At 43.1% G+C, this 27888-nt stretch overlaps 1 protein-coding gene across 4 annotated transcripts in view; it reads right to left on the bottom strand.

The window, feature by feature from the left end:
• LOC131952683 (uncharacterized) overlaps positions 1–27888 on the bottom strand; it is a 94902-nt gene that overhangs the window by 21348 nt on the left and 45666 nt on the right. Inside the window, exons 1-2 of one of the 4 annotated variants that reach the window (XM_059315451.1) lie at positions 7248–7301; positions 1517–1998 (exon numbers count right to left, since the gene is read on the bottom strand). In XM_059315451.1, the coding sequence (XP_059171434.1) occupies positions 1517–1582 (66 nt within the window). In that variant the 5' untranslated portion in view covers positions 1583–1998; positions 7248–7301. Of the gene's footprint in view, positions 1–1516; positions 1999–7218; positions 7302–17624; positions 17836–25148; positions 25382–27888 lie in introns of those variants that run through there. The other 3 variants (XM_059315452.1, XM_059315449.1, XM_059315450.1) reach the window with 3 other exon arrangements.

Below are 27888 nucleotides of genomic sequence, written 5' to 3' on the forward strand. Positions count from 1 at the left end.
ATTCAGATACAAGGGCGGCAACATTCAGCTATCAAGATGTTATGCCGCGTCGAACAAGAACAAAATGTAGGCCCTGAACAAGATCAAAACGTACCCCCTGAACATTTTGATTGAGCGTGGCGGGAAGTTTTATCAGCAGACGTGGAGCAGACGGCAATGAAAGGGTCGGCTGGTACATGAGGACGTTCCCCGTCTGGTACCTCACCTGACGGCAGGCCAAGCGTGAGGCAGACGTCATGTACCTTCCCAATCACAGCCGACACATGCGACCCTTGACCTCGGGTTATGTCCTGACCCGTACAAATCAATAACAATTTCGTACAGTTTTAAGACAGGTCTGCTAAGTTACATTAACTCAACCTTGTAGCCTGCCAGATTTACGGCGGAACTGGAACCCCATATGGTCACTGTCCCAAACTAGACTCCCTCTCGCCCCCACAAAAACAACACTGCCCTGGAACTAAGCGCTCACGATCCTAGACTATTCCTCCCCCCCCCACCAGTGTCCATGACTAGAAGCCCCCACATCACTTCCGTTGTAGAGCTCAGACACCCCCCCCCCCACTCCTCTGGTACCACGGTCTCAGTCCAAGACTAGACCCCCTCCCCCCTCCCCACTTCTGTGGTACCACGGTCTCAGTCCAAGGCTAGACCCCCTCCCCCCACTCCTCTGGCACCACGGGCTCAGTGTCCAAGACTAGACCCCCCTCCCCCCCCCCACTCTCTGGCACCACGGGCTCAGTGTCCAAGACTAGACCTCCCCCCCCCCCCACACTCCTCTGGCACCACGGGCTCAGTGTCCAAGACTAGACGAGTTTATCTCCTCATTACGCCGAGTCAACAAAAGGAAGACTAGACGAGTTTATCTCCTCATTACGTCGAGTCAACAAAAGGAAGACTAGACGAGTTTATCTCCTCATTACGTCGAGTCAACAAAAGGAAGACTAGACGAGTTTATCTCCTCATTACGTCGAGTCAACAAAAGGAAGACTAGACGAGTTTATCTCCTCATTACGTCGAGTCAACAAAAGGAAGACTAGACGAGTTTATCTCCTCATTACGTCGAGTCAACAAAAGGAAGACTAGACGAGTTTATCTCCTCATTACGTCGAGTCAACAAAAGGACTTCAAGTCAATTAGAAGCCAGCCAAGGGAGGGAAGAGCGCATCAACGTCAGATAAGGGAGATAACTTAAGCGATTCGTTGCCGACCTTTGGGTGTTCAAGGTCACGCACCGAACAGACGACAACTTCACACCTTCAGCCAAATTAAAAAGTAAAAATTCCGTTGGGTGGGGTGATGGTGTGTAATAAAAATTTTTTTTAAAGTAAAATCATTAACACATTTTTATTCTGAAAATGTGATAGATCTAGTAAAAGGTAAAAACGAAATCAAAGATGTGAACATCATAAGAAAGTGAAAAGTAAAAATAAATCACATAAAGATGTGAACATTACAAGCAAGTAAAAGTTAAAAAAGAAATCACATCATGATGTGACCATCAGACTAAACTCACCGCGTAGAACAAACTGGCCAACAGGATGGCCGTTATCCTGTGTACTCCGCTGGCCACTGCCGCCATAATCTGGGCCAAATCTTAATCCAATAGATCATCAAATCAGACGCACTCCAAATCCCTCAACACTAATCCGTGAAGTCGCCGTATAATCCACTCCATATACACAGAATTCACTCCAAAACGCGAGAGTGGTCACACGACCAAATTCTGGTTTGGCCAACATTTTGTTCTAGTAGCTGGCTCACTATAGTTTGACCGGCCAGGCTGGCTGTTTTTTTTCCTTCTACACTACCTGGTGTCCATGGTAACGCGATAAACATGAGCTAAATGTAAAAATTTGTTCCGATAAATATTTATCCCCGGGATGAAGAACGGTGTCTGCTAAATATCCAAAGCGCATTCGGTCGCTCTAAATCGCGAAACACAACGTTACAAACCAACATGGATTTCAAAGCTTAGTTCAACTGGTTTACGTAAAACTTTTGATGAAATAAAAACTGAATTTAATATTTTGAATGCAGACAACGAGAAAACAATACTGTAAATTCTAAAAAAAATATTAACGGGTAATTTGTTTTAAGACATTCATTTAAAAAATAATATTAAAACATGATCCAACAATCTAACAGAAAGATAGTGCTATAATTGTGCTAGTTGAAACTGTGGTTAACTAGATAGACTATGTTAGTCTGGGCAGTGTCAAGAGCACTTGTAAAACATGGGCTTTGGAGGCTTAGTGTAGGGTGGAGAGAAAATGGGGGGGGGGGGGGGGGATATACTGTATGGGTGGCGGATTTAGGTTGGGATCTAGAGGTGGGGCAAGGCGCGGGTCTAGGGGTGGAGGGGGTCAAGGTCAAGGTCAAAGCACTCACAGACTTTATCCGGTCGTGTTTTGCATTTCTCCAAGTGGTGTTTCAATTAGATGACCACACGCCCCCCCCCCCGACATCATTGGCGACGAAATGTTTCATGGGTACCTACAGAATTTCATGGGGACCTACAGATTCTCATGGGTACCTACAGAATTTCATGGGGACCTACAGATTCTCATGGGTACCTACAGAATTTCATGGGGACCTACAGATTCTCATGGGGACCTACAGATTCTCATGGGGACCTACAGTATTTCATGGGGACCTACAGATTCTCATGGGTACCTACAGAATTTCATGGGGACCTACAGATTCTCATGGGTACCTACAGATTCTCATGGGGACCTACATATTCTCATGGGGACCTACAGATTCTCATGGGGACCTACAGATTCTCATGGGGACCTACAGATTCTCATGTGGACCTACAGATTCTCATGGGGACCTACAGATTCTCATGGGGACCTACAGAGTCTCATGGGGACCTACAGAGTCTCATGTGGACCTGCAGAGTCTCATGGGGACCTACATATTCTCATGGGGACCTACAGATTCTCATGGGGACCTACAGATTCTCATGGGGACCTACAGATTCTCATGGGGACCTACAGATTCTCATGGGGACCTGCAAATTCTCATGGGGACCTACAGATTCTCATGGGGACCTACAGATTCTCATGGGGACCTACGCAAGCAACAAAGAATGCACAAACTAGACGGACCTACAGAGCAGACAGACCCACAGCACCGAGAGCCACCGCTTTAAGCGCCAACGTTGATATGCCCACTGATGACCCCCCCCCCCCCCCCCAATGTGAAACAAGAGCCGATGTTATCACGTGATAATTTACCACGGCCACCAGAGCGTCCAGAACAAACATGGCGGACACTCGTTCAGTCACGGGAACAAATCCGGCCTTGACATTGACAACGTTAGAGTTAGGGGGGGGGGTGTTAGTTTATTGAGGTACATGATAGGTTCGGGATGAATTATCAGGGTGGTGATAGTGTGGTGTCAGTGTGTCGCAGGTGTTGTGAGGTGTTGTGTGGTGTTGTGTGATGTGTGGTGTCAGTGTGAGGTGTGGCGCAGGTGTTGTGTGGTGTGTGGTGTTGTGTGGTGTCAGGGTGGTGTCAGGGTGTTTATGTGGTGTTGGGTAAGTATAGGGTAGATCTATGATTTATATCATTATATCATATGATTTATATCATATGATTTAGATCTATGATCTATATTTGTAAATATTACACTTAAACAAAGTGAAATTAACGTATTTGCATCGTATATACATCTCACTACTGAAAACCATACACACCACATATACATTCATGTACACAGTGAATGCTGTACACAGTGTTGTACACAGAGTGTATTGTAAGGGAACAGGGCATTTCCCCCCTGTCAATTACCCCCGTCAATTACCCCCCTGTTAATTACCCCCCGCCCAGTAGGACATTACCCCCCCCCCCCCCCGGAGAGGGTTAGAGTTAGGGTTAGGGCTAGGTTTAGGGTTAGGGTTAGGGCTAGGGCTAGGGCTAGGGCTAGGGCTAGGGTTAGGGTTAGGGTTAGGGTTAGGGTTAGGTTTTAGGGCTAGGTTTAGGTTTTAGGGCTAGGGTTAGGTTTTAGGGCTAGGGTTAGGATTAGGATTAGGGCTAGGATTAGGGTTAGGGCTAGGGTTAGGGTTAGGGTTAGGGTTAAGATTAGGATTAGGGTTAGGGTTAGGGCTAGGGTTAGAGCTAGTGTTAGGGTTAGGGTTGTGTCTAGCTTTGGTTTTGGTTTTGTGTGAAGTTTTAGGCTAAGGTGGATGCTTAGGTTTTGGTATTTTTTTTAAGGTTTGGATTAAAGTAGTATATAGGTATAAAATTCTAGTTGGAGTTAGGATTTTAACTTGAGAGGGGGGGGGGGGGTAATTCCCCGGGGGTGGGGGGGGGGAATTGACAGGGGAGTAATTGACAGGGGGTAAATTCGGGGGGGGGGGGGAATGTCCGGGGGGGATATCCAGGGGGGTAATGTCCTGTAGCCGTATTGTACACAGCGTGTTTTAGGCCTACACATCATGCATTCAGCATGTTGTGCGCATTATGTTGTACACACAGCGAGTGGTGTACACATGTTGTACACACAGCGAGTGGTGTACACATGTTGTACACACAGCGAGTGGTGTACACATGTTGTACACACAGCGAGTGGTGTACACATGTTGTACACACAGCGAGTGGTGTACACAGTATTGTACACACAGCGAGTGGTGTACACATGTTGTACACACAGCGAGTGGTGTACACAGTACATGCTTGAACAAGCTTCGATTGACTTCTGGAAGCGCCCCGTGGATGTTTAATTATGCATTCATTGCCCCCCCCCCCAGTCAAGCTGAGAAAACACGACTAGTGTACCAGCATCGATCTGACATGTAAACACATACACAATCTCTATTGTATTTTGTCATTAACACTTACTATACTCTCACACATACACCGTTTCCATCGTATTTTGTCACTATCACTTACTATACACTAACACAGATGAACGAACGCACACACACACTCTCGCACACACAAATGTACGCATACACACTCACGTACGCACGCACACTCACTCACATACACGCACACCCGCAAGCACGCGTTCAACCCGGATACTACCGAGATAGAAGCAGACGTAAGGGGGGGGGGGGAAGCTAGAAAGGTAAGAAAGGGGGAGGAAATTTTAAAGAAATTTTTTGAAAATTAGCTTGTATCAGCCTTGCCTGAACACAGCGCGGACGATAGGGAGGTCTGTAACACGAGGAAACTAACATTTTATGATAATATTTGTATCGGCAGAAACTAAAAACTAACATTTTATGATAATATTTGTATCGGCAGAAACTAAAGACTTGCATGACTTCTGAATTATTCAAATAAATAGTGACGTTTATGGTAAAAGGATAGGAAAAATTGACGGTAAAAGGATGGTAGAATTGATGGTAAACTTACGGATGGAAAGCGAGGCATATTGGGAGTTAGTGATTGTGCGTGCGTTAATGTAAATGTAAGATTACCCATTCGAACTTGGCGCTGGATGAGGATAGATGAAGTAGACTTCATCTGTTTTTGTGACCTTGGCGTATGAAGTAGTTTTGTGATCAGTTTTACCCCACTTATCTTTACGTCCACTGAAGTCATTGCGGTACCAACCAGAGGTACGCATAATTGTGTGTGAATTGAGTGTGTGACCAGTGATTGTGTGTGTGATTGTGGACGTGTGTGTGTGTGTGTGTGTGCACGTGCTTGTGATATAATTGTGCACTGAGTCGTGCGTCTAATGGGCCGCTCACCAATTTACAGACACCATTCAGTTTTAAATCACCTAAAGCCCCAGAGATACCCCAACCCCACTCCACCTTCCACATCTTCGACAACAGCCCACCAAATCAACTTCCTTTTGTTGAAATTGTAGCGACTAGTCAATACAGAGGGGGGGGGGGGGCTTGAAATAAATAAAGTGTGAGCATCATTTCAGTTCTGTTCGTGCTTGACTCGTTCCCCGTCCCTGTGGATGTAGGGTCCCTAGACAGCCGTTACGTTAATGATTCGTGGGGTGGAGGAGGAGCTGCTGAATACTGATGGGATGAAGATAACACCGAAAGAGGTAGCACTGATAAAAGTAGCACTGATAGAAGGTGCATTGATAGAATGAAAGTAGCATCAGTAGAAACAATGTATCTCTACTAGAAAGAAAGTAGTACCAAGAGATAAAAAGTAGCACTAACAGAAAAAAGTAGCACAAGTAGAAAGAAAGTAGCACTAGTAAAAAAGTACCACTAGTAAAAAAAAAAGTAGCACCAGTAGAAATAAAGTAGCACAAGTAGAAAGAAAGTAGCACTAGTAAAAAAGTAGCACTAGTAAAAAAAAAGTAGCACCAGTAGAAATAAAGTAGCACAAGTAGAAAGAAAGTAGCACTAGTAAAAAAGTACCACTAGTAAAAAAAAAAGTAGCACCGGTAGAAATAAAGTAGCACAAGTAGAAAGAAAGTAGCACTAGTAAAAAAGTACCACTAGTAAAAAAAAAGTAGCACCAGTAGAAATAAAGTAGCACAAGTAGAAAGAAAGTAGCACTAGTAAAAAAAGTACCACTAGTAAAAAAAAAAGTAGCACCAGTAGAAATAAAGTAGCACAAGTAGAAAGAAAGTAGCACTAGTAAAAAAGTACCACTAGTAAAAAAAAAAGTAGCACCAGTAGAAATAAAATAGCACAAGTAGAAAGAAAGTAGCACCAGTAGAAAGAAAGTAGTACCAAGAGATAAAAAGTAGTACTAATAGAAAAAGCCCCACGAATCCTAGAGCGGGATCAGCGGCAAATCTGTAGGTCATTGACCTCTCTTGACACCAATCACAGGTTCTCTTAATAACCTCTCTAATTAATTAAGTGCGCGGTGTTTAACTTTGTTCTTCAATTAGAACCACGACATGAGGTGGGGAAGGGCTAAATCCGCAGTTGTTTGGTTTAAAGACAGGAGAGATCATGTACTCCCAACGTTGTAACAACTATAACAACTGGACCAGAAATCAATAAAAATGTTGCGGTGTTGTGATGGTGGTATGTTAGGTCCATGTGTAAATTCTCAAACAATCTACACACCACCACACACCACTACACACCAACTCACAACAATCGATCTACACGTCCATGGCGTATAAATTATAAAAATAGGTTTTTACAACATGACTCATAGAAATTGATACTTGCACAATTATCTAATGAAAGCCAACTTAATCCATTTATAAGATTTATTACAATTATAACCTACACATTTTTAAAAATCAAGAACTGACTAAAAAAAACCAACTTGGTTTTAGTTGAAGTTTTTAGAATTACCAGGTCAAATGTAAACTAACACTAAGAGAATCGTCAACACAGCGACAGCTAGTCAAGACACGCAGGTCCGACACACCGGTCAAGACACACGCTAGATGACACTCACAACACCACCCGGCACAGAAATCACGTCATCCATGTTTTGAACTCACGTCGTGTCACGGACTCCACCTCCCGCGAATTAAAAACTTGGATCACACAGCGGAACAAAACTAAATACCGGAACGTACCAGCAGTGTCCGTCCCCGCACGCCAGACATGTTACAATCCATATCTCCCTCCCCTCCCCTACACACGATGCGGTTCCCCCCACTCCATCTCCCTCACACGATACCACTCTCAGTATCAACAAACACTCCCACCCCGCCCCACGCTTTCTAGTTAGCAGAAGCCACCCTCCATTTGTACACACAACGCTAGCTCGCGACTTACTCAGAGGGGGGGGGGAGGGTGTGTGTGTGTGTGTGTGAATAATACGCTCTGCTCGTGCTGTAAACACGAGAGCAAAAATAGCTCCGGAAATTCCCGTTAAATGAACACTTCAATTTTAATCAATACATTCTTTGTAAACTTCAAGTCTAAATCCTCGTATTTGAAATCGATGAACTGCACGAATTGTGTCGTGGTTGAGTCGCAGCACATTATTATTATAGCCTGAACACATCTCGTTGTTGTAACGTTTGATTCATTCCACCGTCAGAGACATTCGATCGTTACCGTATCGGGAACATATTCAACTTATTAAAACAGAATGGGATATTTATTTTTAGCTCAAAGTTTAGAAGTTCACTGGGTGCATTCAGGCTATATAAAAGATACTTGGCTCACCATCCGGTCAACACGGGCTGGTGACGTATACACACGCTGAAAATTTTGCAAGGAGCAGATGATGCACCAGTGACTCAAACTTTCATTTACTGCGTGTCTTTATTAACTCCCCTGTTTTGATTGGGTGAGTGAGTCAAGACATCGCACACAGAATATGTTGAGTCGGTTATGGTTAACTCATGATCAATGGCTTAGTGATGGGAGGGGTGGCGGGGGGGGGGGGGAAGAGGGAGGGGGGGGGTGGCAATAGTCTTTTAATGACCTAAAGGTGAGTTGAGATAGACTTATGCTGATCTGGCGGTCAAAGCTTACCTAAGAACCTCTAAAAGAGAGTAGGCAACAGAGAGTAGGCAACAGAGTGTAGGCAACAGAGAGTAGGCAACGGAGAGTAGGCAACAGAGTGTAGGCAACAGAGTTTTAGCACAGTTTGTGCTAGGGCTTACCGCTATAGTTACACTAGCCAGTGGGACTACGTATTTCTAGTACTATTTTAGCTGCCCCTATTGACTGAAGTTGAAACAGGAATTAAACCCGAGACCTCTAGACTAGTCAACAGCCCTAACTACTCCACCAGTAGGAACAATGGAACAAATTATAATTGTTTTTGTCGATAGAAAAATATAGCATCTATATATATAATTCTCTTCTTCGAGCCGTTAGAAAACAAGCTGCAAACGCTCTCCCTACCTCCCCACCCCTACATGGTTTTAGTGAGCTGTGTTCACTCTAAATGTTTACAAGCAGAGCCAACGATTTTAAACGTAGGGGGGGGGGGGGGGGGGGGGAGGGGGGGGAAGGAAGGGGGGGGGGTTATGGTCCTTAACGAGCTACTTATAGTGTTTTAAAGAAATATTTTCAGTGTCAGCGTTGGTACTGTCGAATTCACAAATTATGAATTATTGAAAATTAGAAACAACTAAATAGCGGCGTATGTTATGCCGCGGGCCGGCTCGTATATTTATAATAGGCCTAAAAGTTCAGTTTTATAAATACATGCCCTGTTTTATAAATACAAGTTCTGTTTATGTTTTCAAATACATGTTTTATTAATACATGTTCTCTTTTACTAATACAAGTTGTTTTATAAATAAAAGTTCTGTTTTATAAATACAAGTTCTGTTTTATAAATACAAGTTGTGTTTTATAAATACAAGTTCTGTTTTACAAAGACATGTTCTGTTTTATAAATACAAATTCTGTTATATAAATACAAGTTCTGTTATATGAATACAAGTTCTGTTATATGAATACAAGTTCTGTTATATAAATACAAGTTCTGTTATATAAATACCAGCTATGAAACTTAAGGCAGCCTGATGCGATGTAAAAATGCATACAAGGGAGGTAACGTGGGGTTCGTCACGACGCATACAAATTACAGGCCTTGGTTTTTGCTCATCAAATCGATGATTCACGGCATAAGATGTTTCTTGATGTGTGATGGTAAAATGATGTTTCTTGATGTGTGATGGTCAAATGATGTTTCTTGATGTGTGATGGTACAATGATGTTTCTTGATGTGTGATGGTAAAATGATGTTTCTTGATGTGTGATGGTACAATGATGTTTCTTGATGTGTGATGGTAAAATGATGTTCTTGATGTGTGATGGTAAAATGATGTTTCTTGATGTGTGATGGTAAAATGATGTTTCTTGATGTGTGATGGTAAAATTATGTTTCTTGATGTGTGATGGTAAAATTATGTCCTTGTGGTCTTCACGAGATCATTATGACGTCATTCTGCTCACAAGGTTATTTAGACGAATCAATGAACACTACACAAGGTCATTTATAGAACTCACACCGAGGCTGATAACTGACTATTTCAAGGTCACTTGACATGCTGGTCTTAGCTATAACTATTGATTGCAAGGTCACATTCGTTTCTTCAAGGTCACTCAAAAAATATCGCCACTCTTGTAAGTTATGATATGTGTAGAAATGTTGGATACATTTTTACGTGAAGTGTTTAAGAAGGGGAGAGGGGAATGGTTCACATTTATTAGGGTAGTAGAGTACCCCTCCACCATCGTTAGCCACCACCCCGTAACTCCAACACGCACAACCGTTAGGCTCCCAGCGACCCCCCCCCCCATTCAAACATTGAAACTTGTCAAAATACAACTGAGTCAATAAAACTTGTCACTTAACACATTTATCATTGAAAACATTGTCACTAAATACATTTGTCACAATAAACATGTTACTAAACAAATTTGTCACAATAAACTTGTTACCAAACAAATTTGTCACAATCAACTTGTCACTAAACTAATTTGTCACTATCAACTTGTCACCACCAGAAGGACAAAATCTGTGTGACCAAAGCGGACGTATACATCAGTGCTAGACCTTGGGTCCGGGTTACCTCCCCTGGCACTGGATTCAGGAAGTCCAATGGATTATTCCCCTTTCTTCTCCTCCATTTTTCTATGCCGGGTCATGCCCCTAGAGTGGGTATTGAGCGGTCTAAAAATAGATGACCCGGATAGGAAAACGAAGTTAGCTTCTACGTAATGTCCTCTGAGAATAGGGTCCCCTTCTTCAGCTAGGTGACAGTGGGTTAAACGTGTTCTAGAAAAGTGGGGCCAGTTTAATCAATCGGGTGACCTCGGGGTCGGGGACCTTAGGGGAAGATTTTAGGGGAAAACCTGTTCGGTATAAAAGTAATATATAGGCTACTAAATAAAGTACGGATGGGGGGGGGGGGGTACGTCATGTAGTCGCACACAGATATAAATCACATGGACCCCACAGAACAAACTGCCCCCCCCCCATTCACACAACTAAAACAATGTCCCCACACAGCTATCCCCCCCCCCCCCACAGTTAAAACACTCCCCCAAATATCTAAAATACTGCCCCCCCCCCACACAGTTAAAACACTCCCCCAAATATCTAAAACACTGCCCCCCCCCACACATAGTTGAAACACTCCCCCAAATATCTAAAACACTGCCCCCCCCCCCCCACATAGTTGAAACACTCCCCCAAATATCTAAAACACTGCCTCCCCCCACATAGTTGAAACACTCCCCCAAATATCTAAAACACTGCCCCCCCCCCCCCACATAGTTGAAACACTCCCCCAAATATCTAAAACTGCCCCCCCCCCCCCACATAGTTGAAACACTCCCCCAAATATCTAAAACACTGCCCCACATATCTAAAACACCGCCCCCCCCCCCCCCCCCCCACACATTAATTGATTGATGTTAAACTAAACTTAAACATCGCCAATATAATTTACGAATACAGATCATATATCTCGACATACATGTAGGCCGTTCATACAGTAATTAACCTTATTATCATTATATCCGTCCATACACTAATTAAACAGCCTAATGTAAAGACATAACCATCTATGCATAACATTACATCATTCTATTAGGACACAAATCTTCATACATTAAATAAATAATATAAGCGGCCAAGTAGTATTTGTTCAGTCAGTCAGCGCTATAGAATCTAAAAAAAACAGATGTGTATTTCCTTGCATAACATTATCTATTATAAGTAATGGAATAGGGCCTATTTATGTAACGACTTAATTTTTTTATTGTCGGAAAAGTTTTTACTCTTTCGCATACGCCAACAAACGAACATGAAGAAAATATTAAAACCACGCACATTACTAAAACTTACTAAAACATATTTAACGAATCAATGTCAAATGATATTTTCGCTTCAAGTCCTAGAAAAAACTTAATACATTTTAAAAACAATAGGGTCAAATAAAACTATTTAATTAAATTGTGTTAGTGTTTGCGTGTTGCGTTTCTGTTAGCGTTTGTGTTTTTGTATTGAGTTAGCATTAGCGTTAGAGTTTGTGTTTGCGTTTTCGTATGTGTTTGCGTTTGAGTTAGTGTTGCATTGTGTTTATGTTGTTTTTTTTGCGGTTGCGTTTGTGTTTTTCGTTTGCGTTAGCTTTAGCGTTTGTGTTGCGTTTTTTTTTTCCATTTGAGTTTGTGTTTGTGAGTTGCGTTTGTGTTTGATTTCGTTTTTTTTTTTTGTGTGTTTGTGTTTTTTGTTTATTTGCGTTTGCGTTGTCTTTGCGTTGTTTTTTGTTGGCGCTTGTATTTTCTTTTGTGTTTGTGGTTGTTTTGGTTCTGTTCTCAAGTTGGTACATTTAAAAAAGATTCACGTAGCGGAGCAGGGGTATGCAGCTAGTGTACATATAAATAAGGGAGACAAGAGCATTAACCCAGGACAAGAGAAATAATTCAAGGACGAGGGCAACAACTCTGGGAAGGGGAGTAAAATCTTGGAGAAGAATTCAATACGAATCTAGGTCAGGTTGGGCTGGTTTTACTCCCTGACCTGAAAAAGACAAAGAGTTATCTCCCCCCCCCCTCTCCTTAAATAAAAACCACGATTAAGTCTTATTGATCCAGCTCTCAGGAGCAGGAGCACGCGTGTTGGGGGGGGGGGGGTGTGCTAACGATGCTAACGGTTATTTTTGTTTGGAATATGAGCAAGGTTTGGGGTTGGGTTCAGTCGTGTGGTGTGGATTATGTAGGGGTCATTGTGGGGGTCGTGTTCATGATGAGGTAGTGGTGGGGTCAAAGGTTGAGGTGTGGGTCAGTGTGGGTTGTGATGGTGTCTTGTGTTGCTGTGGTGTTATGCGTTGATGTGGTGTTATGGGTTGTCGTGGTGTTATGGGTTGTCGTGGTGTCATGGGTTGTCGTGGTGTCATGTGTTGTGACGGTGTCATGTGTTGTGATGGTGTCATGTGTTGCTGTGGTGTTATGGGTTGTCGTGGTGTTATGGGTTGTCGTGGTGTTATGGGTTGTCGTGGTGTTATGGGTTGTCGTGGTGTTATGGGTTGTCGGGGTGTCATGGGTTGTCGTGGTGTCAAGTGTTGTGGTGGTGTCATGGGTTGCTGTGGTGTCATGTGTTGATGTGGTCTGATCGTTAAGTTTTTTTTTTCTGTTCGGGATATCATAATGCATGTGAACATTAAAAAAAAATTGTGTTAACTTTTCTACGTTCAGCCACCAAGCCTTATCCTGTGTAACTGACATCTGAAGTCATCGAGAAGTCATCGCGTCTTTTAAAGTCATGTTCAGTCTGAAGGACTTGGTGTTGTGAGCGGCTATTGAGAACATGATGAAGCATAAACAGGTTGTATTAGCCGTACAAAGCCGGAGCAAGGCATCATGGGACACGTTCTAAACACGTGATCGATCCAATATGGCGGGCGGAAATAGGTTCCGTTTCCAGAAGGGTTTTTTCAAGGTCGGCCATTACATTTTTCTCCGACAGCCTTGAAATAAAATAAACTCAGTTTTATGTGGAGAGGGTGGGTGTATGGTTCGGGGGGCGTGGGGGGGTGTTAGGTGGGGGGGGGGGTTGGTATCAAGCGTTGGGGAAGGGAGGATGGAAGAGCGAGGCATAATTAACATTCAGCTTGGCTTGATGAGAGAGAAATTATTTTAATAAGATTCAGGCAAGCGCAGGCGGGGAGTTAAGGAGCAGGGTACCACTTCCGGTAGTCCCCACTTCCGGTAGTCCCCACTTCCGGTAGTCCCCACTTCCGGTAGCTCCACACTTCCGGCACCATTAACCAACCGGCAACATAATTTAATAACAGACTTTCAATTTTTAAACATTTCTAAAACCATTTCTAGCAGATACTTCCGGTTATCTATCTGCCAGATACATCTATCTTCTGTCTCCGCAGATACCGTCAGCATCGCTAACCCAAACCTCCAACACCTGAGCCTAACCCAGCTATGCCGATGTGGTGGTATGCGGCAGCCACATGTGTTCAACAGATACCCCCCCCCCCCACACCCTCCATCTTTCAGTTTCCTGCTTCTGTTGTTTAATGCAAAAAAAAATCACACCGGAAAGTCTTAATTAGCACAAATAGGATGAAATAAGATTCCAGTGTTAATTTTCTTTCCAGGATATTTTTTTAAATAGGGGAGCGAATCAAGAAGCAAGGTAGATAATTAAAATCCCACATGTTAGAAATTAAAAAATTATTAAATACATATTGGATTGTAACTGGTGTATGAGGGGGGGGGGGTGTTAATTTGTAATAAGCGGGATGAGAAAACTGATTAATCTGCACCTGCTTCCACGGGCAGACAACTCAGCCAGCAGCAGTCAGCTAGCCATCATGGCCGCTTATGTCAATTTCCTGCTATTGAACCAAGCAGCTGTTGATGCAGGGGAGATAATCCGCCAACTTCTAATCAGGGAGATAATCCGCCAACTTCTAATCAGGGAGATTTTCGGTACCCTGTCGGAGTCAATATCTCTTTGGTGACGTCATCTTGTTGGCCCACACGCGCTAAGCCTCATAGGTGAGTAAAGGGCGGTCAAGGTCAGGTGAGTTATCTAGCAAGTTCGAGGTCACAAATTAGCCGGGGATTTAAAAAATTGAAAGAAAATAAACCTAGGAAAAATGGGGTCGGTATAAAGGGAAGTAACTTGGCCTAATGCATATTTCAAGGGCCGCTCGCTTTATGGGAACTCAACGAAGGAGGAAAAGTTAACCTTTTAACAACAGAGCGGGAGGGGGGGGGGGTGGACGGGGCGGTACTCACGGAGAAAATTGAAAACGGATTGCCCTTCTCTTGAACCAAGTGCTGGTCAGTTTTCACATTTCTTCTCCCTACAGTAGTCACAGTGCCCTCCCCCCCCCCCCCCCCACCCATGAGAATATGCTTTCTTCCTCCACCTGGCATGCACGTGTTTAGTGAGTCGTTCATCTGAGTTTTTCTAACTTTGGTCCCCGTTGGTACTTGGTACATGTGTGAACTATAAGGGCTAATCTGTAGGGACTGATTGTGTGGTAGGTGGGTGGAGTAGAGTGGATGGACTGATGGTGTGGTAGGTGGGTGGAGTAGAGTGGATGGACTGATGGTGTGGTAGGTGGGTGGAGTAGAGTGGATGGACTGATGGTGTGGTAGGTGGGTGGAGTAGAGTGGATGGACTGATGGTGTGGTAGGTGGGTGGAGTAGAGTGGATGGACTGATGGTGTGGTAGGTGGGTGGAGTAGAGTGGATGGACTGATGGTGTGGTAGGTGGGTGGAGTAGAGTGGATGGACTGATGGTGGAGTAGAGTGGATGAACTGATGGTGTGGAAGGTGGGTGGAGTAGAGTAGATGGATGGACTGATGGTGTGGAAGGTAGGTGGAGTAGAGTGGATGGACTGATGGTGTGGTAGGTAGGTGGAGTAGAGTGGATGGACTGATGGTGTGGTAGGTAGGTGGAGTAGAGTGGATGGACTGATGGTGTGGTAGGTAGGTGGAGTAGAGTGGATGGACTGATGGTGTGGTAGGTAGGTGGAGTAGAGTGGATGGACTGATGGTGGAGTAGGTAGGTGGATTAGAGTGGATGGACTGATGGTGAAGTACTTGGGTGGAGTAGAGTGGATGGACTGATGGTGTGGTACGTGGGTGGAGTAGAGTGGATTGGCTGATGGTGTGGTACGTGGGTGGAGTAGAGTGGATGGGCTGATGGTGGAGTAGGGTGGATGGACTGATGGTGTGGTAGGTGGGTGGAGTAGAGTGGATGGACTGATGGTGTGGTACGTGGGTGGAGTAGAGTGGATGGGCTGATGGTGTGGTACGTGGGTGGAGTAGAGTGGATGGACTGATGGTGGAGTAGGTAGGTGGAGTAGAGTGGATGGACTGATGGTGAAGTACTTGGCTGGAATGGGTTCAAAACCAACACAAAAGTTAATGTATAAAGACCAACCTAATTGTTCAATGTAAATGACCAACAAAGAGCCCTATAACAACTACCAAGAGCCCTGGACTAAGACCCCCCCCCCCCCCGCCTGACCACCGTCCAGATGACACTACACAAACAAAACCCAATGTCAAGGCCACTGGAAAGGTTAGAAGATAACCAAATTAAATACGGAAGAGAAATGTGTTGGCCTCTACACCAACCCACCCATCACTAGACGTCTCTGCCTGTGTTTATGGCTGTCCCCCCCTTTTAGCAGAATTATCTCCCTTGAGCCATACATTAGAAATTGCCGTCCCTTAAAGTAATTGACGGTAGTAAATTTACGATTTGCGTTTTATCACTACTAACTATTTACCAGTGTCTCTCAAAGCTGAATGGTGAAGATTTTAATATTAGCATTCTTTTAAAATTCCTAAAATAGATAGTTGTTGAGGGAAATAAAACGAGATTAAGCAATTCCCAAATAAAAAACTAAACTAAAATAGGATCGGTCCAAATCCTTGTGTAAATAAAAAAAAACCAATTGGATCGCTACATTTCATTAAAGAGTCGGGTCGAGTGGAATGGTTAAAAACTCTGACTGAAAGACCAAAGTCTGTCACTACTGGCAAAAGTCTGTCAATACAGACAAAAGTCTGTCAGTCTGGGCCACGTAGCCAGACTATCGTCTGCCATATGTCAGTCGCCAGGACATGAATAAATGTTATCGCCCGCGGTACCGGAAATAATTTCTGTAACAATCAGCGGGTACACCACGTCACCGATACTAGGCTAATTAATTAATTAGCTACGTGTCGGTCACAGGCTAGTCAACTGCTTGTCTGGGATATGACGAGGATAAATGGCTTTCTTCTTTGGTTTTTTTTATCATCTTGTCTTCTTAGAGAGCAAGGGGTAGATGAAGTAGAGCTCATGTGTTTTACTGACCCTCAGAGCTGGTGGACCTATGGACGTCATACGGACATGAATCTGAATTTATTTTATAAAGAAGTGCTATAAATATACTGGTTCATTCATTGGGCCATAAGCGACAAAAAATTATTTGACTGAAATCTTGAGTCCCAAGAGCCAAATGTTAGGTTTTTAGATAGTCCTCATATTTGGCTGATGTTCTAAACCAATGTCAGATCTGTGATAGTGTATTTGATCGTGTGCCCTAGCAACGGTTTCTATGGTGACCAAAACAACACGTCATCCCATCTGATAATTACTCAACAGTGGTGGCAGTAATAATTAACATGTGACATTTCATGGTTGAGTTCCAATAATTATTAATTAAGTCAACGTAATTATTTCAGCCGTTAGCTTTTGCGGAAAACACGTTGAGCATATGTCAAGATGAAACCCCACCCCACCTCATCCACCCTCAGACCGACACTACACCACCCCACTTCCATACAAAACCCTCACAGATTCACTTTCCCAATTCCAGTCCTCAGACACACACATCACCCTCACACAGACATCCCCCACTCTACACCCACACCTTAACAACCCCCCCCCCCTTACAAACCACAAGCTGTCATCCATCTATAATCTATAACTAAACACCTCTGAACATCGTTAGTGTAGCTGCAGCAGAGTTTAACGGACAGATAAATGGTGAGTAGCACAAGATTTCCCTTCCCATCTGGGTGCTCATGTCCACAACTTCCGGTTTGATAGCTCTCACCCAGGGGCCAAAACTGCTCCCACCAGGGGCCAAAACTACCCCCAGGGTCATCCTGCATGTGGCCCCATTATAAACCCCCAACACGCCGACCCAACATCTGCCTGGTATAAAAGTCCTCTCAGATAAAATGTAAACTATTTTTTGTTGTAAATATGCAACTCACCAACAGGGCAATATATCCCAACAGGAACATACTCCAGGTCGACCTTGAACTAGCTGGCACCGTCCAGCGCCGCGTCATCGCTAGAGCCGTGACCTCTCAACACAACACACACACGTTCACGCTACACACACGACCTTGACCTCCATTGTTAGCTGTCATGGCATCCCGGCAGACGACCGTGTAACTTCACCGACACGCTTCTCACGGTTGGCTAGTTCTGGGTCACATGACCTGAATTGTACCGTCTATGGGAAAAAAAAATCTCACCTACTTATTTCCCTTTACTAAATCCATTTATTACCCCCCTTTACAAAGATTTGTCGTCCCTTGTTGAAACTTGACACGGGTCTTTAATATTCGCCCCGCCCCGCCCCCAACCCAACTAACAATTACGTCATTAAGTAGCACAGGCCTAGCTTCAACACGGGGATAATTGTCTTAAATTAACAGCACGAAGGTCTAACGAGCTAGCGACTTGACCACCTGCGCTCCTGATCAGCGGGTCCGGGACCTGATTGGTCAATAAATGAGGGGTAATTGGACTCGGCTAATTAAGACGTGCCTAAAACGGTTGGTTGCCTAAAGGCGCAGGTGTCAGACCCCGGTTTATGAAAGAATTTTTTTTGCGTCACCCTCAGCTGGTTGTACATCGCCACAGAACTGATTAGAGGGTCGATATAAGATTATAAGGTGAATATAAGAAGATGAAGATTATATTAATTATAAGATGAAGGGCGGTACGTGTACAGTCCCGAGGTTTTGATGACATGAACGTATCTAATTTTATCTGCAGCTATCTGCGACGGTCTCTCTAATTGTGTATAGACGCGTTTATAAAATCAGTGGGTAAGGGAATAGTATGTTGCTTCCCCATGTTGTATTATGTCATGATGTGCGCATTGGACAATTTATTTGGTATTATGCAATTGTATTACTTCTGTATCTATTGTCTTGTGTGTGGTGTGTGTGTGTGTGTGGATAAAATTGTCAATGCATAATTATGTGAATAATTAGAGTATTTCTGCATGTATATGAAGGTTTACATGTACGTGTACATTTATAAGTGTACGTTAAAGCCGACCCTACACGTATTACTAGCTCTACTGTAGAGTCTACATGTATGTGTATTTATGTGTACGTTTATGTACATATCTGTCATATCATGTGTTAGCCTACTTGTATAGAATGATAATGTCACTGTGAGGCCTTAGCATTCAATACATCAATATAGAATGTCTTAACGCTCAGCTTAGAGTCAAGTACATAGTTTAGTCAGTGTTGTAAAGATAGCCCAGTTTTTACCAGACGTGAGCAGAGCCCAGTATGTTCAACATTAGTGTGCCACTAACAACGCCTGCCTCCACCCCTCTATGTCCCCCCCCCCCCCCTGATTGAAGCGTTCGGTGATTACCTTCATAAAACACTCCCAGGATCGACAACTCTGCTTGATTTAATTAAAGAGAGAATAAAAACAATCCGTGAAAATTGAATTAATTCCCTTAACACTCTCGCGGCTAACTCGACATAGGATGGTTCGTTTAATATCACAGGAGCGGAGTAAAGAAGGAACATAGCACAATAGGCCATCAACACACCACAATAACACACCATCAACACACTGTGTAGCCCGACACACACAGATCTGCGAGAAAACATGAATGACAAGCAGAGGGACAAGATCACATTCTTACACCCCGCCCCCCACTTTCCACCCTCACCTCTTTTTTTTCAAAGGCACATCAACCACCCTCCCCTCCCCAACCCACCTCCCCCCCCCCCCCCCCCCACCAGACGAGCCATTAAACTGTGACAGGACAGAAGAAAGTGCCGGGAGATTTTCTGGTCTACACTTCCTTTAGCCAGTACCCGACACTAGAAACTGTCGAGGGGGGGGGGAAGAGGAGTGGGGGAACGGAAGTGGAGAGAGAACAGAGGGGAAGGAAGGGGAGGGAGGGAAGGGGAAGCCTAAGAGATTGTTTGACGTTAAGCCTGAAGATTGGTGGAGGCATGGGGATTGGGGGGGGGGGGGGGGGAACAGAAGATTGATTTGAAGGGGAGACAAGGCTATTAAAAATTCTATCGGAAGTTGAAAACTAGGAGACAATTCAGCGCTTAACTCCCCTTTCATGTCCCGACATTCTTGGGTTGTCGTCTTACCTTAGGGGTGAAAGGTCACGGATTCAATTTTTTTTTTTTAGCTTTCTCAAGCTTCGTTTAGTTTAGGTTCTTCATTGATTTACCTAGATACAAGATGTAGATATTTTAAGTGTTGTAGGTGTGGTGATTTTAGCGATCGAAAAGTTTTCATGTAATACAGACCCCTTTTAATGGAATTTTCTTAATTTAACGTTTCTTAGGTAAATAAAATTGATACATGCTTCCCATCCGATGGCTTCAGATATAAATAAATACTGACAATCATCACTTATAAAAACTGTGTTATGCCAGCAGAGTGGAGACTGGTGATAGAATAATATTTTCTATATAAATTCTATTTCGTGCCCCCCCCCCCCTCTGCCACCAAGCCCACCCCAACCCCTTTCTTTAGCTCACCCAGCCACTACTCCGATGGTGTGGACGTCTAGAATCAGCACCACTGTGATGTTGATAACATGTGTGGCAGTCTTTTTTTGTTTGACATCCCTAGATGTGAGGGGGTGCAGGAGGAGTATGGGAGAGGGTGCTTTAATCGGAGTGTGTCGAATTGCTTGTTTGTTAGGGGTGTGTGTGCGTGTGTAAGACGTCTTGTAAGTGTGTAAGTGTAGCATGCCATTTCATGGCAAAAAAATATTTTAAATAAACTGGGAGTGATCTCCCCTAATCTTTCTCGAATATTCTTATATAAAATAACAGGGGATGGGAACTCGGGCTATAGACATGATTTTTAATCCATTTTAAATACTTAAAGTTTTAAAAATAGAATAAAATCTCGTAGACAAATTAATTGCACACCAAGTGAACGCCAAATAAAAAAGCGCATAATAGTGCGCAATATTATTAGTACTTTTAAAATTTACATTAGTTTTTTGAGAAATCGGAAGTAGCGTTAAGTACTACTTCCAGTCAACGGAAATTACTCACAATTTAACAGAAGGTAGAGAATTAGATCTTTTACTTATGTGTGAAATTTCATTTATCTATCTGAAATAGTACTCAAGTTATAGGCTTTTGAAAAATTCAAAATAGGAAAAGTACCACTTCCGGTTATCGGAAATCGCTCAAAAGTTGATACGGATCTACGATTTTGATAAAATACTTATATATGAAATTTCATCAACCTAGCTGTAACGGTGCTCAAGTTATCGTGTTTACACACGGACAGACAGACAGACAGACAGACAGACAGACACACAGACATACGGACAAGATTGCAAAATTATGTTTTTCCGTATCAGTGAGGTGTAAAACGTCGAGATTTGTAAAAATCTCGATTATTTTTTTTTGCACGATTACAAGACTTTCTCTATACTTCGTATATACGAGAAAGTAAAAATATTTAAATCCAATAAAATCTCCTGTTGACATTTAACATGACAAATTCGTCTGCAGCATTATTTTATCAAAAATAAAATGTAAATAAAATGAAATTATTTTGAATAACTTAACCCGTCGAAGAGAGATTAGAGAAAAACACAGTCAAAGAAAGATAATCATGAAAAATAAAACACTAACATTAATATTAAATGAGTTACTTCCCTTTGAACAGCGAAGCGCTTATACTTGTAAAGCTCTCACAATACCGGAATGGACGAAAAAATACATTGTGTGTAGATTTTCAAATGGAAACACATATAAAGTATTGTAACACTGCATGTTTGTGTGTGTTGACACAACGTCCAACATAACACATACGACTTTTGACAGTAACAGATTCGTTACCTGTCAAAGTAGACAGGGCCTAGGGGCACACACTGATACAGTTCAGAATCTCCTAAAGAAAACCCATCTAGACCCCCGCTGTAATACCTAGTGAGAAGGATTTACTGACTGGCGTTAACCTCCTTAATTAATAACATGGAGTGGAAATAGTCTACACATTCTACCAACATGTAATGAAAATATCCCATCAATTGAATCAATATAAAAACAAATGTGGACTTTGCCAAAAATCCCCCCCCCCCCCAAAATTCCCCTCCCCAATTAGATGAATAATTAGTTTTACTGGCATTAGCTTTATTAACACCGCTCGACATACATTTGTTTCTAGACAGTTTGATAAAATATCAATTGGTGTCCCCCCCCCCCCCCATTTGCGAAATATGGCGTCAAGTCATGCAGAAGTCCATGAAGGGTGTCAGGCTTTACTAGCCCCACCCCCACTCCACAGCGTAACATAACGTCACAATTTTACTCTAAAAAAATCATTGACCACAGTTTAATGCTGTTAAATCCTGGCGAGTTTTAGGTCCATCGATCCATTTGTTAAATAACATTCTTAAAGCAAAGGCTAAGGTGTACACAAATACTACACCCACTCACTTTTGTTACACAATGTCACAAAGTCTGATGCACCCCGCCCAGGAGGGTGCCGGTTCATCCCCTGGGATCGAGGTACATGTTGAGGGGGGGGGGGGGGATGAGGACTCTGGAAAATGACAAGCGAAGCAGTAGATTTTGAAGCTAAAAACAATTGAACATTTTAAAAAATTTAAATTTATTTGTTTTTTTTTAACGTATATCTCTATCTGCTTTTGTTAAACTATCTTCAAAGCTGAATAATTATTGAATGGAGAGTAAGGCCACTAACCTCTCCTCTCCCCTCCAGTTCCGTAGAAAAATGTAAAGACCGAGAACTCGCCAGTAAATCACCTCCCCTGACACGTCTTTATTAAATGATCTCCCCTTGCCTGTCCAGGTAGGCAGAGTTTGACAATGTAACCACTTGATCAATGGCCCCTTCAAACAGGGCCGTGGCTTTACCTTAAACTCTGAGGTACGCGGAGCTTAAGCTCATAAGCTCCTTATGTCGACATGTCGCTTGTTTATGTTGGATTCTAGCCCGTGGGGTCTCGTGATCGACCCACGGGGTTGTTTTATTCAACAGAATAAATAGGGGGCAGTGGTTCTTAGGGGGTGGGGGGAGTTTTTCTCAGGGGGTGTGGGATTTGTTCTTAGGGGTGGGGCGGGGGTGAGAGGGAGGGTTCTCAGGGGTGGTGGTGGTTCTTAGGAATGTTTGAGTGGTTATCGGGGGTGGGGGAGATTCTCTGTGTGTGTGGGAGGGGGGGGGTGGCGATTCTTCACCTCATTGTTTTTTAAAGTACGACCATTGTTCGAAGTGGCCGGTATCGCCTCACTTTGATCGTCCAATGTCCAAAAATAGTTCTTGGATTCTATTAAATCTTGAAGTAGGCTTACTTATCTATAATAATGATTAAAGGGAGTCATTTCTCTCCCAATGGATAAACCTAAATTATTTTTTCGGTTATCGTTCTTTCCAGACCGGCCATCTTGCCGTGTGAGCGGTGACGTGTGTTGGCGGGACATGGCGAGATTTATGTTGTTTATTTATCGCACGTCTGCTGGTTGAAACCAGTCCAATTTTGGCTCAGCTCGTGTGGATGTCAGACGTAGGGACATAGTTGACTGGGGACATTTTTTTTAGTAGGAAATTGGATTAAACGGGGTTAGAAGCGACTATTTTTAGAAAACACTTGATATAAGCAAGTTTATTTATAGACCTGGACTTTAAGAAAATGTACTTGTGGATTAAAAATGTTTTTAAATATATTCAGTGGCGTAGCGAGGTCGGGTGTCACCCTGTGCGACACTTAATGGTGTCACCCCCCAGAGGCGTAGCGACCCTTCCCGGGGACAAACTTTAAATTTTCGATTTGCACCCCCCCCCCCCCTCAAACTTTCTTAAAACACTATTTAACACTCGAATTAATAACTTTAAGTGGAATTATCATTTTTCTCTATATATTTTGCTATTTTTTGCCTTGGTGTCAACCCCTAAATGGTGTCACCCGTTGCGGTCCGCACCCCCCCCCCCCCCCCCAGAGTTTCTTCCAGGCATCTCTCTTTTAACGCCCCCCCCCGAACGAAATGAAATGTATATAATTTATATAGAAAATATATACTTTTAACAGTGTCCGCCCCCCCGAAGAAAGTTTACCCCCCCAAGTGCCCCCCCCCCCCGGAGAAAAAAGTCTGGAAGAAACACTGCCCCCCCCCCTCTCCTCTCTACGCCTCTGAATATATTAGAATGTAACGCAGTAAAGAAAAGTAAGTAATCATAAAACAGGAGTGATCTCCCCTACACTGTCTCGTACATTGGTGTACAACAGTTGGGGCGCAGTGATCGGGTTCTAGGGATGTACAAGTTTTTGACGAATCCGCTCGTAATTTGTCGAGAAAGACATCAAGTCGAATGTTCTTAGACATTCTTAGATCATGATTTTATGGAAATTATTTGTGAAAACTTTAGGAAGCTGTCATGAAGTACAACTTCCGATTACGGAAAAAAAATTGAAAAAAAAAGTACGAAAAGGATCTGTTATGAACATGGAATGTCGACCACCTAGCTGAAGCGGAATTCATGTTATTGTGTTCTCTCTCAGACATACATCAAGACAAGACCCGTTTTTTTAACCATCTCATTGGGGAATCACTGCCCCCCCCCCCCCTCCTCAAAGCACGGGCCCTATCCCACACGAAATAGAGAAAATATGAAATTTATAGAAAAAATTAAACACTGCAATAAGGATTATCCGAATAAGGATAGCGTCACAAATCTCGATTGCGCTATTTAAGCACGATTACAATACTTCATCTATACTGCGTACTGCGTACACAAGAAAGTAAAAAAACAAACAAAAAGAAAACCGAAACAGCATTACCTAATTTGTGGACACATCCTAAACATATTGTATAGGTCTCATGTGGTTTTAGAGTTAGAGTAAAAACATCTAACACCCTAGCAGTTCGAGTGTTGTTATACTTAACTCAACTTTTCCCTTGAAAAATTAATTGGATGTAGGCAGAAACTATTGTACCATCGCTAAATGTATGACAAAAGCACATCTAAATGACAACTACTGAATGACAGCTACTGGATGTCAACAGCCATATGACAGCTAAATGTCATCAGCTGCAGCAGCTGTCATATGGAGTCTGCTACAGAAATGGCTGACCAGTATGGGGGGGGGGGGGGGGGGAGGTACGGAATAAATGGGGGGGGGGGGTAGAGGAAAAGGGGTGGGGCTTGTTTATTTAGAGGTAAAGCTGTTTTTTTTTTCTCCTCTGTGAGATCATTGTCTATCAAATGGACCAGAAAGATTAAATTTTATTCATCGTTTTTTGTTTTTTTGTGTCTGTCCATTCCCTAGTCTGTCCATTCTCGTGTCATTGAAAACACAAGCAGTAAAGTCTGTTACTTTACACTCACCCTGATTGTACGGCTAAATCAAAAGTGCCTTACCTCCATGATGGTACGGCTAAGCCAAAAGTGCCGTACTCCCCATGATGGTACGGCTAAAAGTGCCCTACCTCCATGATGGTACGGCTAAACCAAATGTGCCTTACCTCCAGAGATCTGACAGCGATACAGTTGGTGTTCTCTACCCTCCCGATGCCGGCGTACACGTCCACCAGGCCGGCCTCTAGGGTGGGGCCGGCACACATGGCTGAGCTAGGCACGGAGCGGCCGTACTTGGCGTACTGGATGCTGATGACGGTCCTGGAGGGGCAGCTGACCTCCAGCACGTCACCGTCACAGGCGTAGGCCTGGAGCGTCTGCAGGGTGCGGATTACTGCCCCTGGGGGGGGGGGGGGGAGAGAACAAATTAATGAGTAGAGTTAATTAGGTACAGGTATCATGGATGATAAGTGGAGATACTACAAGGGGGGGGGGGAGAAGGTGGTAGGTGAAAAGGGTTAAGTTATAAGGGTGGATGCTAGAAAAGTAAAGTATGAATCTGAGGGTCTCTGTGGCAGGTGAAGTAGAGTTCACCTGTATCTATGACCTCGGCATATGAAAGGATAGTGTGGTCAGCACTATGCCAAGCCGCCTTTACTTTCTATAAAAGAGTCAGGTACCCATCAGAGCTGGTTGAACTCAGAAACGTTTTACGGACTTGAACCTGGATTCGCACTCGAGACTTTCATGTGCTCTACCATTCGACCCCCCCCCCCCCGTATGTGGTGGAGGGGTCTAATGTTGAAGCTTAGTGTGTGAGGCAAACTATGTATGAGCGAGTATATGAGGCTTGTTGTGGATCTATAAAACAAAACACAACAAAACAACAAAAAAAACAACATAACAAAAACAAAGCAAAACAAATTTTTAAACAAAAATAAACAAATCTTCTTGACACTTTCTGTAGCCAGTAGCTACCCTATTTTTGTGCTACAACTAGTAGCTACCCTACTTTTGTGCTACAACTAGTAGCTACCCCACCTTTGTGCTACAACTAGTAGCTACCCCACCTTTGTGCTACAACTAGTAGCTACCCTACTTTTGTGCTACAACTAGTAGCTACCCTACTTTTGTGCTACAGGCATTAAGCCTACATTTCCAATACACATTTTTACATTAGAAAGAGAAAATTTTAAAATTTAATTATACAATTTTATTTTACCTTCCCCGCTAATGTCCCCCCATTAATCTTTTTACATCCCCATTAAGCGAGATCCATTACCATTTCAAATGCGGGGATGCAAAAAATGGTTTCACTTTCGAGAAAAATTTAAATTTGTAACGGAATTTAAAAACGAAATATGCAGAATATTTTGTGTTGGATCAATGCAACAAATCCTAACGAATTACACCGTGGCTGGCATTGATGATTGTGTTAATTAATACAGTTTAATTACATTGTTTGATTTAAAAATAGAAAGTTTAGATTATATTAATTTAGTTTAATTCCATTTTTTAAATTTAAAAATAGAAAGTTTAGATTATATTAATTAATACAAGTTATTTACACTGTTTAATTTAATAAATAAAAGTAAAAATATGACGCACTTGTCGGAGTACCGACAGGAGTAAATTATATGGTTTTTTTTAATTTTGTTTTTTTTATAATGATCTTTTTTATTGAGTATAAGGGGGGGGGGGGGGTGGTGGGAAAAATTGGTAGGAGGGGAGGGGACGACGTTTTACTGTTGGGGGTGGGTAAGAATCGGATTTATGATGTTACGTCATGTATGGACGGCCATGAAGAGTCAGTATAGTCATGTATGGACGGCCATGAAGAGTCAGTATAGTCATGTATGGACGGCCATGAAGAGTCAGTATAGTCATGTATGGACGGCCATGAAGAGTCAGTATAGTCATGTATGGACGGCCATGAAGAGTCAGTATAGTCATGTATGGACGGCCATGAAGAGTCAGTATAGTCATGTATGGACGACCAGAGTCAGTATAGTCATGTATGGACGGCCACGAAGAGTCAGTATAGCCATGTATGGACGGCCATGAAGAGTCAGTAAAGTCATGTATGGACGGCCATGAAGAGTCAGTATAGCCATGTATGGACGGCCATGAAGAGTCAGTAAAGTCATGTATGGACGGCCATGAAGAGTCAGTATAGTCATGTATGGACGGCCACGAAGAGTCAGTATAGTCATGTATGGACGGCCATGAAGAGTCAGTAAAGTCATGTATGGACGGCCATGAAGAGTCAGTATAGTCATGTATGGACGGCCATGAAGAGTCAGTATAGTCATGTATGGACGACCAGAGTCAGTATAGTCATGTATGGACGACCAGAGTCAGTATAGTCATGTATGGACGGCCACGAAGAGTCAGTATAGTCATGTATGGACGGCCACGAAGAGTCAGTATAGTCATGTATGGACGGCCATGAAGAGTAAGTATAGTCATGTATGGACGGCCATGAAGAGTAAGTATAGTCATGTATGGACGGCCATAAAGAGTAAGTATAGTCATGTATGGACGGCCATAAAGAGTCAGTATAGTCATGTATGGACGGCCATGAAGAGTAAGTATAGTCATGTATGGACGGCCATGAAGAGTAAGTATAGTCATGTATGGACGGCCATAAAGAGTAAGTATAGTCATGTATGGACGGCCATAAAGAGTCAGTATAGTCATGTATGGACGGCCATGAAGAGTCAGTATAGTCATGTATGGACGGCCACGAAGAGTCAGTATAGTCATGTATGGACGGCCGTGAAGAGTCAGTATAGTCATGTATGGACGGTCATGAAGAGTCAGTATAGTCATGTATGGACGGTCATGAAGAGTCAGTATAGTCATGTATGGACGGCCATGAAGAGTCAGTATAGTCATGTATAGACG

Source organism: Physella acuta, unplaced genomic scaffold (genome assembly GCF_028476545.2).
Source record: "Physella acuta isolate Inbredline_101_S28 unplaced genomic scaffold, ASM2847654v3 ptg000889l, whole genome shotgun sequence".
In the NCBI taxonomy this organism is placed as follows: domain Eukaryota; kingdom Metazoa; phylum Mollusca; class Gastropoda; family Physidae; genus Physella; species Physella acuta.